The sequence below is a fragment of the Falco biarmicus genome, chromosome 10 (assembly GCF_023638135.1).
Source record: "Falco biarmicus isolate bFalBia1 chromosome 10, bFalBia1.pri, whole genome shotgun sequence".
Taxonomy (NCBI): domain Eukaryota; kingdom Metazoa; phylum Chordata; class Aves; order Falconiformes; family Falconidae; genus Falco; species Falco biarmicus.
The window spans coordinates 32,193,047-32,204,603 of NC_079297.1; the positions used below are offsets into that span (position 1 = coordinate 32,193,047).

Sequence of the window (11,557 nt, forward strand, 5' to 3'; positions counted from 1 at the left end):
TTCTCAAGTCCAACTGTTAACCCAGGGCTGCCAAGTCCATCCCTAAACTGCGACCCTGAGCACTGCATCTATGTTTTCTAAACACCTCCATGGATGGCGATTCCTCCCCCTCCCTGGGCAGCCTGTTCCAGTGCTTGATCACCCTTTCAGTGAAAAAACTGTTCCTAACACCCGATCTAAACCTCCCCTCTTGTCCTGTCACTTGTTATCTGGGAGGAGAAACCAACCCCCACCTGCCTGCAGCCCTGCCAGGTAGCTGTAGAGAGCAATAGGGTACCCCCAAGCCTCCTCCTCTCCAGACTCAACACCCCCAGTTCCCTCAGCCGCTCCTCACAGGACTTGTGCTCCTGCCCCTTCCCCAGCTCCGTTGCCCGTCTCTGGACACGCTGCAGCACCTCTACGTCCCTCCTGGAGTGAGGGGCCCAAAACTGATCCCAGGATTAAGTAGAGAGGCACGATCGCCTCCCTTGTCCTGCTGGCCACACTGTTTCTGTTACAAGCCAGGATGCTGCTGGCCTTCTTGGCCACCTGGGCTCATTCATGTTCAGCTGGCTGTTCACCAGCACCCCCAGGTCCTTTCCCACCAGGCAGCTTCCCAGCCACTCTGCCCCAAGCCTGGAGCGCTGTGTGGGGTTGCTGTGACCCAAGAGCAGGACCCAGCACTTCTCCTGGTTGAACCCCATACTATTGGCCTTGGCCCATCGGCCCAGCCTGCCCAGACCCCCCTGCAGAGCCTGCCTGCCCTCTGGCAGATCAACACATCCCCCAACTTGGTGTCATCTGCAAAGGTACCGAGGGAGCACTCGATCCCCTCGCCCAGATCATCGATAAAGGCATTAAGCAGGACCGGCCCCAGCACCGAGCCCTGGGGACGCCGCTTGTGCCCGGTGCCAGCGGGGTGTAACTCCATTCCCCGCCGCGCTCTGGGCTCGGTGTCCAGCCAGCTTCCAGCCCAGCGCAGAGCACACCCCTCCCAGCCGTGGGCAGCCGCTTTCTCCAGGAGATGCTGTGGGAGACGGTGCCGAAGGCTTTACTAAGGTCCAGGTAGACAACATTCACTATGACATTTTGAAACAAACATGCAGTTTACAAGAAGCCAATAATTATATTTTTTCAGATGAAACAACATAAAAAATAACAGCAGCTTTTCTGTTTAGTCATCTTTGACAGTCAGTCTATACAAAGCTCCTCGAAAAAAAGTCACCTGCGTGTTGCAGAATCGACATGTATTTTCAAAATGCTCAGTACTCTGCGCTTAGTAAAGGATATTTGGACTCTAGGAAGTAAATAAAAATGTATTAAAAGTCCTCACTTGACAAAGAATGGTAAATAAAATCCAGCTATTACTCAAATGCTTTGTTTCAACAGTGTATCCAGATCTCATTTTAAAAGTTTTGGTGGTTTTGGTTGTACTTTTTATTAAACTAAAGATAAATCCTTTAAAGACACAGATAAGCAATATGGAAAACAAGGGTTTAAACAGAAAACTTCAGGCAGAAAAGCACATACCTACTACATATTGGTAACAAGCTTTTGTACCTGTCTAGACAAGTCAGTGACGTTCTTGCCAAGTACTACATGGCAGGCAATCAAAAAGAAAAGGGTTGGGCTCTTAACCAGCTTTTTCTTGGATTTTAACATCTTTAATTACAAATCTGCTTTTCAATTAAAAGTTCTGCTTCTAAAGACAGTATCCCAGAGCAGACCTTGTAAAACCACCTAATAATGCTGCAGGAAAAGACAAACTACAAATAAAATGAGGTTTTATCCCCATCCTTTACCATTACGCAAGCCAAGGTCATAAAAAAGCTTTTTTAAAAAGCACATCTAGGAGGCAAAGACAAAACAAATTAGATTTAACAGTAAATCAGAATGTACACTCATACCAGATCGAATCAGATATTAAGTAAATGTGGCACCACATTATTCAAGCTGGTCTTTGCAGGGATGCAGCACTACAATACTGAAGCAGTACATTTAATCTGTACCATTCGAAGTGTTGAATAGCTTATCTATTTCCTCATCTGATGTGGTAGGCATACTGCACACTTCTAAAAGCAGTCTGAAATGTAATACAAGATTATGAAAACTATTTTCAAGACTATATCAATACCTACAGTCCAACTGCATTTATTTTTAATCTTTACATTTTGAACAGACTTTTAGAAATATTGAAACACTTGCTGCAAAATGCAGCTTCCTAAAACATATGCACGTTTACCTGCACAGAGATTCCATGAATGCAGAAGTGGAATACTTCAAGAAAGAGGCTGAATGAATGAAGTTTTTCTGGCAGATTCATGTTAAAGAAGCTAGATTACATACTGAATGAAATACGGATGCTAGCAGTTCTGAAGAACCAATTCACACCTTTGTTTCTGGGCTACAATGCAAGGAAGCCATATAACCCCAACCAGAACAACAGAATGTTGCCCTGTTTCCCAGACAACTTTGATTTTCAGAAGACTTCAACACCCAAAACAACATCTCAAGTTAATGGAAACTACGCTTTAAGTATCTGTTATCCTTGCTCCTCAGGTAGTCAGTGATCAGTTTTCCAGCAAGTCTGTATTTCGGAAAAAAGGCGAACAAGGATTCACAATCCAAGCTGCATACTTTTTGATGCAGCCTTGCTAAAAAAAAATAATACAAAGGCAAAACCAAAACCCAGCACCACCTCTTATACACCCCTCCTTCACCTAAGGAATGCACACCATGTTCCTCTTCATTCCATAATGTTCCTTTTCATTCATGTACATCGCTGAATCAAACCACATGTGGCATTTGCCTTATGCAGAGCTCCAAGCCTGATCTTCCAGAGGGCACTCTGAAATTCAGGCAGCATGAATGTATCCTCTTCTGGCTTTCTGGGAGCTAAACTACAAAGTACTTCTGCTGCCTGCAATTGTCAGCAATCTCTGCCCGAGTACAAATCTATCTGTGTTTATTTCACTCTTTAACAATTGATCTCTCATTTTAACTGTCACCAAAAAAGGACACTTAATTTTCCTCAACTTGAATGAAACAGCTACTGTAACTACCCAGCAGGCCCAATATTCCCAGCTTTTATTTTATTAAACAGGCTGTCTGATCACGCTCAGAGCAGGAGAACAACGGACAAGAGAGGAGATACAGAGAAACTCATAGAAGCTGCCAAAACGGGAATGCTTTCTTACAAGAAATTAAAAATAGGAACAAAAAGCACCAACACCGCTTCACTCCCATCCTGGCAGCTTTTCCCTTCCTGCCAGCGAGCCAGTAGAGGCCGCTCCAGACCACCTCTGGCTCCTGCAGAACTGCAGGCTGGGACAGCTTCCCAGCCCTCAGATTGCAGCACAAAAACCAACTCCAGCGCTTCTCTTCCACCTCTCAATTTCATGTCTGCTTTTCCACCTGCCCAAATTACCTCAGTGAATTCTAGTCCCCTCAAGGGCGACTCCTGATGAAATTCTAGTAACCAGTCATAACCCACAGACTACTTCATGTGGTGCCTCCAGATTGATCCAAACTAGAGCTTTACCCGCTGCCGTGGAACAAGTCCACGTTTCCTTCCCTGAAAGTCTCTCCATGACATTTTACATCCTTTCATTTTGCCAGAGACTATCCACAAATTTGCTAGCGACAGTGTAAACATCTTCACTTTTGGTTGGTGAAGTTCTCATGTGGTTCCAGCTACATAATTTTTATTCCACTTCAGGAACTCCACACAAACTGGTTATACTCAGCAATGGCAGAGGGAAGTACTCCGCAGGCCACCTCCTCACAGGTGGGTTTCATCTTGGTTCATATACTTACTTATACACTACTTGACATCTTTTATCTAAGCACCGGTTCAGGAACCATAAAGAACATCTATATCGAAGATGTCATCATGAGGGACATCACTACTCCTTACAGTGGTTAAGTGCTCCAAAATCTTTTGCTTCTACAGCAATAACCATCATGGTAAACAGAGCAAGAAAAAAAATAATAGTAATTTGCATTTACAGCAGGACACAAAACACACAGAGTAAGCAGTACTTTAGCTCACCTAAACAGCCACTAAAAAGAAACAATCTTCAACATCCTACTAGGAGTAGCGGAGAAGACAGGAGTTTCTGCAGGGCAGAAGAAACTTGTTGATTAAGTTTCTTAATGAGATTATAAAACAATTTTATCAGATAATTGAAAGGACTAAACTAAATAATCCAGATGGTCTCTTCTCCTTTGGACTTCTCTGATTAAATAATCATTAATTGGGTATCCTCTATAGCCCACACTGGGTAAATTTGAGCTCTGGTATGGTGTTCAGTGACATGATATCTGAGCATACACGTTTGGCACAGGAGAACCAAAGTTACCAAGGCAGACTTCAGTTTGGTGCTCTTCACTAGTTTACTATTTCCACATACTTGAAATACATACCATGCGTACTTCCTACATACAGTAAAAGCTAAATAAAAGAATTAAAGAATAACAGTTGCAGTTTACAGACTACTGCTATGAACAATCGTGATTTCATTAAGTTTTGTTTCTTGTACATCCACTGTTAACTGAAGAGGCCAAGTTGGACTAAAAACTGATATCATAAAAAAAAAAAATAAACAAACAAACAAACACAGGGTAAGCTTCAGATACCTAAGTGCTGATTTCCACTTTTTTGTTCTTAATTTTAGACTAGAATTTGAATACAATACTACCTTTCAGATGTAAAATATTACCGCAGCGGTCTAAAACAGCCTCTACAGCACCAGTACACTTTTTTTAGCATACTTTAATACAAGTCGGTTAGGTATCTAATACTGGAAGAATGGATCCTTTCACACAAATACCCGTCTCGATCTTTCAAAGCTATAAGAAGGTAACAAAAAAAGCATTCCAGCTTTCCAACTTCCCTCAGTCTTTTGGATGATCAGAAAAAGATAAGCAGCAAAAGGTAACAAAAGGGTGGATTATAATGCATACATGCACTGGTTTTCCAGCAGTCTCTTGGCTGCATGTCAAATCTCCTTCCCCAAAAAGAGACGCTGCAACCAGTTACCACTTCACATCAGCAACCCAACTACCAGAAACAAACCAGAGCAAGTCCTTATTCAATTCCACATACACTCAGCAGCAACAACCATTCTGCAACCTTTTCTAACATAAAACTCAACAAACACATTTCAAAAACATCAGCAGAGGAAACAAGCAAAAAAAAAGAGACGGGAAAGAGTGGTGTGAGCTATCCTCAGCACTCGAAGTCAGAAAACACAACATCCATGATGCTGTTAGACAAAGAAACATCTAGTCCTGCGACCACGCCTGAATCGATGTTCCTCTTAAAATAGAACAAAGGTTGGCATACCAAATTGAACACTCAGGGTTTTTTGGTTTTAAGAAAAAAGTTAAATTGCTGGTTTTACACATTTTTGTCACTTGAAGATAAGAGAAAATTAAGTCACATTAATGAAAAAAGTCTAACAGTTCACAAGCAGTGATGACCAAATTGCAGCCTTTCATAACTGGTATCTAGATTGAGTATAGCTGATCATGCCATGTCTTTCTTTGATTAAGAGTAACAAAGATGCCGAGGCTATGTATGTGGAAAGCTATAAAATGGTATAAAAAGCTATCCCGTTTTCTCATTAGGACAAGCTATTTAAGTTGCAAATAAGCCACAAAAGAAAACCCCAGATTTTACCAAAACTACTACATGGAACCCCCAAAAAGTTTGTACATCGTGTGTCTAATGTTTCATTTAGTGGTTTTATCATAAAAGCCAACACTGTGGTAATAGGATTTGCCACTACCAAGAAAACCTCAAGAATAATCAAAACAGAGAAAATCATCCAGGAAGACTTGAACATGCATAAATGGGAAGAACTGGAATGTAGCTTCACACATGGCTTCCTAGTATAAGTTACACTCTTGGAAATTAAAGCAGTAACAGAAAAGAAAGATCTGAATGTATCAGTCAATTGGCAGCATTTACATGTGTTGTCAGCGTGGGTGTCTTCCCCAAATAGGCAAACAACCTAAAATGCAGAAAGCTGGGAAATTTTTAGAGCCAAGAAAGCCCTTTTGTTGTTTGAGTGTCTCAAAAAGCTCATTCCAGCATACAATTCCGTTAACTCACATGCAGGAAAGATGACTTCATATCGCAAGAGGTGCAGAGAAGAGCTACAGGATAATCAGACAGACCACCCTTTTTAAAGGGCTGGACAAAGAACTCTGCTTATTTAGCGGAGCAAAACAAGACTAAGAGGGGATGTGATTTCAGAAAAACTTCTCAAGTAAATAACCACGTCCCCCTTAAACTAAAGGGCAGCTGCTTAACCATAGCACAGCACTGATACACAAAAAACATTATAAACCAGAGCACATAGATTTTGAAAGCTTCTATCCAACAGAACTGGAGTTCTGGAAATTTTCAAACTCCTGGTATCTGGAAAGGGGAAAAAGAGCTTACCTGGTTTTGAAATTAAGCTTGACTTGCTTACAGATCTTTGGTTTACTATATGATGCTTCAAGACTGTCCATAGTATTGAAGGAAGTAATAAAGACATGGAAGTAAATGGACATACGATTAGCTGAAGTCAAAGACTGCTCACATGTAATGTTTTCTCTAATACCAGAAATCAGTTATGTAAGTGTAGTCAGCCTATACACATTTAAATAAAATGTCTGATACTGTGTCATACATTAAAATATTTTAAATGGAAATACTACTTAGTAATATTTTAATTTTAAAAAATACTTCAATAATATTTAAAATAGAAATAAGACTTACAAGATACATAAAGAAATTGACCAAAGAGCAAAAACTACAACAGGTGCATTAACAGTGGAAATTATCATAAGAGAGAAGGGTTACTTGTATCATTCCTCCTGACACCCTTCAACAAATTGGCCAAGGAGGGACAATGTGCTCATGAAATTTCTGTGGATGACACCAGACTGAAAACTGTCACCAGTACGAAGAGGACTGGGTAATTATACAGGAGAGCTCATGGTTTTTGAGAGCTGGAATGCCAGAAAATGGAATTTAGTAGTACAACATGTGAAATTATGCATTTAGGGACCAGTAACCTTTTCTGTAAGCTGAGAACTCATCACGTGGAATCAGCATAGGAGGAATGAACAAAGCAGTGAGGTATGAAAATCCTCATCTAAGGATGCTGATGTTTATGTGAGCACAAGGAGAGGTCAGTAAGTTCTTGGAAGAAAACCTGAGAAATTCCACTTGGCTCAGGAAGTCTCTGAACTGAAAATAGAGAGGCTAGAGCAGCGCTGGGGGAAGTATCACCACTGAAGAGGATACTGGATACAGGTGAATCTTTGGTCTGAAGCAGTACAGCTGAACAGATTTATGTCAAAAAATTACTGTTGTTGCTTAAAAAACTTTGCTTGGCTGAAGATGGTCGATTTTATCCAATTGCTCTGTAAAATACACACTCGATTCCATATCCACATTTCATTTCCTGCAGCAATTCCGGTCCATGATAAAGAATGCTATTAGCACAAGTTACAACAATGCACTGCACACAACTGTAATTTAATGGATCAGAAATTAAGTTTTGTAATTGCCTGACAAACAAGACACAAGAATGAACTTCCAAACAGAGCAGCTGGGACAAGGAACTCAAGCAGTTTTAGAATCATACTAGTAAGCTTCTGGAAAGGACAGAAAAACAAATAAATGTATTCCTACGAAGAAGAAAGAAGCTTGTGTTGATATATCTGTGCAAAGGATCTGTTTACATTCCATTTAGAGACTGTACAGCTATCCTATTTTAGAGTTCCATCGGCCTCCTATGTAACCAGAACTTTTATTCCTTTCTTTCAAGGCACTGGCCACAGTTAAAGGGTGGCTGCTCCAGTGCCTTCCTGCTACCTCTGGTTCACGAGTTGAGGGCTAAACTCACTGCCCAGTCCAACACTGTAAGGAATTCTCTGGCTCAGCCAAAAAGGGTTGACAGCCTTTTTTTCTCCTTTGTAGGGGAAAAAAAAAGGACATTTTAGGATCATCTGGAATTTTATCTAACAAACATCCTAGCACATGAGGTATTTATGATGCCTTCAGTCAATTCCTCCTTCATCTGGCCCAGTATAGTTTTGAAGTTTGATCTTAACTAAAAAACTCAAGTTTGTCAAAGGTTTTGGGGTACACTCTGCAAGTGTTTCAAAACTACGTATTTGTGACACAGCTGTCAGCACCTGTAGGTGACTGTACTCAATGACCTGGCTTAACCATGCCAGCCCAGCACTGATGAGTTAGATAGCATGAGTGTTTTCCAATCTTTTTCTGTTAGTTTCATTGCATTTGTCATGCATCCATTTCCAATGGAAAATTCAAAGACACCACAAGTGACACACAAGCCTATATCCAAGGTATACCTGAGTTGTACTGATTTGATTACATCTCTACTTTTTACATCAGTTTTTACATTTGTAAAAGCCTTATACATGCGATGCTTGGAAGAAGGTCTGTTAATTACCTGATTTGACTACAACAGGCTTTCATCTCACGGAATACAAGCGCCTTAAAGGAGGCACATCTCAACTTTTTAACCATTCTCTGAGCAAGATATGCTGCATGAAAAGACACGATGGTGGCCACAAAAGTTCATCTGTTCAGCCCCGTCTCTGGGAAGAAACCCCTAAAGCCTTTCGCTTGCAAAACTTCCCGGTGCCGCATCCACAGCCACGAGCCGTTTAAAATAAACATATAAAACCAAAACAAAACACAACGATCCACCTTCATCCATGACCGGCGCTCGGCAATGCAACGCTCCACCTGCCACAAACCGCACTTTGCATACCAGGAGGGCGGGGGACCCAGCACAAAAACAGCCAGCGAAGAACGGAGCCGCTGGGGGAGACCTGTTGCCCGCCGCCGGGAGAGCGCGGCGCGGCACAGCGCGGCGCGGCACGGCACGGCGCTGCACGGCCCGCATCCCGCCGGCCAACTTTCCCCCGCCACCGCACACCTCGTCGTCACTTTCCCTCACGTTGATCATTAATTAGGCGGCGGACGCGGCGGGCTGGGGAGGGGAGCCGGGGTGGGAAGGCCCGGCGCCCTCCGCTCCGCCTGAGGCGGCCCCGCGGGCGGGCAGGGGCCGGGGCCGGGCAGTACTCACTCGATGAAGTAGCTGGCGCCCTCCTCGGAGAAGCCCTCCTCCCATCCGCGGGGCAGGTCTGCAGGGGACGGGGAGGGAGAGAGAGAGAGAGAAAGCGGGGAGGAAGGGGTGAGAACTTCGCCCGCGCCCCTGAGACGCCTCACCGCCCGCGGGGGGGGGGGGCGGGGGGGGTGAGGAGGGGGCGCGGCGCCACCGTTAGCGGTGCCCGGCGGGAGGGCGGCCCGGCCAGCACCCACCTGAGCGGATCATGTGGCCGGAGTTGACGGGCTCCCCGGTGCGCGGGTGCAGCCAAGTGGTGCTGCGGGTCAGGTCGCTGCGAGAGGGAAGCGGAAAACATGCACCTGTTAGCGACGGCGGGCGAGCGGGAGCGGGGCCACCCCCGCCCCCGCGCCCCTTCCCCCCGGCACCTCCTTACTCGATGAAGAAGACTCGCCCGTCCTTGCAGACGCCGTAGGACCAGTGCTCAGGTAGAGTGTCCCGCCCCACCGCCGCCGCCATGTTCGCCGTGCGCGCAGCCAGCCAGCCAGCCGGCCGGGGAGGGGGTGCGGGCGGGCGGGCGGCCGGCGCTCGGCGCCCAGCGCCCGGCCCTGCTCGGCAGCGCCACTGCGGCCGCCGGAGGCGCGGCGCCCCGGCGCGGGTGAGGGGCGACACCTCCCGCCCCTCGGGAGGCCGGCGCCTGCCCCGGGGAAGCGAGGGCGAAGCGAAGGCGGCAGCCTCGGGCGGCGCCGGCCGGCTTTGTCCCCGCGCCCGCCCGGCCCCGCGGGGGCTGCTGGCCCCGTCCCCTCACGCCCCGGCGGAGCAGCGGCCCCCCGCGGCCGCCTCCGCCTCACAGGGCGGCGGGGGGGGCTCTGGGGCGGTGGCGCGGGCGGGAACGGGAGCGGCCGCGGGGCGGGCTGGGGGCCGCGCCCCCCCTGAGGCGCTCGGCGCTGTGGCCGGGCCGCGCTCCGGCGCCGGGCTCGGACCCCCGGCCAGCCGGCAGCCCGGGGCAGCAGGGTGAGCACGGGGGTGCCGGCACCTGGCTCCCAGCCTGTCCCGGGGTGCAGCGTGAGGGGAGAAGGGCCGCGGGGACCTCGCACCTCGGGTGCGGGGGCGATCGCTGCAAGGTGAGAAGACAGTGGAGCGTCAGTCACAGTCAGTCCACAAAGCAGAGCTGCCACCAGTGTCGCAAGGGACCCGTGCCGGTGCCCATGTTCATCAATGACCTAGAAAGGAGGGAGCGGTAACAGGAGAGAGCCTGCTGGGTGGATTGCCGTTGCGCATCCCTCGCTCCCAGCCCGGAGCGGTGGCACAGGGATCTCTGCTGGTGCTGGTCTGCAGGAAGCTCCAGCAAAGGAGTGAAGGGCTGCGGGCCAGGCCGTGGGCCCATGGGAGCACGGTTCGGGGACAGCAGGTGGGACAGGCCAGGCCTGCGCTGGCCAGGCTGCTGCAGCACCCTGGCGCTTCTTCGTCTGGGCCTCAGCATCAGCCAGCAGAGCCAGGGGGGCTCCCAGGCGAGGAGCCCGGCCTGCACCTCGGCCGTGGTGGTAACCGCGGTGAGGGTGGTGAGGATGCCAAGGCAGGGTCAGGGAGGGGAGATCTGCACCCACTTCCTCCAGCGAGGGCAGCGGTGGTGGAGCCAAGCACGGCTCTGTGGGTTCTTTGCTGTTCTGATACTGGGGGGAGAGAAGGATCAAAAAGGCGGGAAGTGGGATGTTTGCGAGCTTGGGATAGAAGGATTGCGTTAAACAGGGGAAGACAAGTTGCAAAGAGGGGTGGGAAAGAGTAGGTAGGCTTGACTGGGACAGGTGAGTAAAGAAAACCAGAGGAGACTTGAGAGCATGGCGGTGAGGGAGAGGGAGAACCCACGCAGCAGGGAGGGTGCTGCAGTACAGGGGAAATATCACATGTATACTTTTTCTTCTTCTAAATAACCAAAAGACATCATCAGAAGAAAGGAGGGGGCATGAAACGTGTCAGCAATGGGAAGAGAAAGGACTGCTCTATTTCACAGGGAGTTTCAGACAACAAAGTGCAGGTATGGTGCATCAGGGTGGCATTGTGTGGGGCTCCCTTGTTGGCCATGTTGGAGAAGATGACAGTATACTAGACCACAAATGGTCATTGCTGTGGAACACATTACAGGCTAAATGTCGGGAAGTGGTTTGATTTCAGTTGCAGATGAGAAAGCATGGGGTTCCTCCCACGCGAAGTTCTCACCCCTCCCTCCCCCCGCTTTCTCTCTCTCTCTCCCTCCTCGTCCCCTGCAGACCTGCCCTGCAGATAGGAGGAAGGTTTCTCTGAGGAAGATTGGCAAAATCGAGAGTTTGGTGGGAGTTTTGTAAAGCCTAGAAGAGTCTTATACCTGCAGAAATATTCCTAACTTCTATAGACTAATTCCCTTGACATCACACCATCAAAGGTTCTTTCTCAGTACTGTCATCTTCCAACAATTCACAGATTTTTAGTTTATCCGTAAT

At 47.3% G+C, this 11,557-nt stretch overlaps 1 protein-coding gene across 5 annotated transcripts in view; it reads right to left on the reverse strand.

Annotated features, from left to right (window-relative positions):
- Nucleotides 1-9,726, reverse strand: part of PLEKHA7 (pleckstrin homology domain containing A7) — a 160,307-nt gene extending 150,581 nt beyond the window's left edge. For 4 of the 5 annotated variants that reach the window (XM_056353195.1, XM_056353193.1, XM_056353194.1 and 1 more), the window contains exons 1-3: nucleotides 9,517-9,726; nucleotides 9,338-9,414; nucleotides 9,102-9,159 (exon numbers count right to left, since the gene is read on the reverse strand). In XM_056353195.1, coding sequence (XP_056209170.1) covers nucleotides 9,102-9,159; nucleotides 9,338-9,414; nucleotides 9,517-9,599 — 218 coding nt within the window. In that variant the 5' untranslated portion in view covers nucleotides 9,600-9,726. Of the gene's footprint in view, nucleotides 1-8,719; nucleotides 8,742-9,101; nucleotides 9,160-9,337; nucleotides 9,415-9,516 lie in introns of those variants that run through there. The other variant, XM_056353201.1, reaches the window with a different exon arrangement.
- Nucleotides 9,727-11,557: the final 1,831 nt, after the last annotated feature.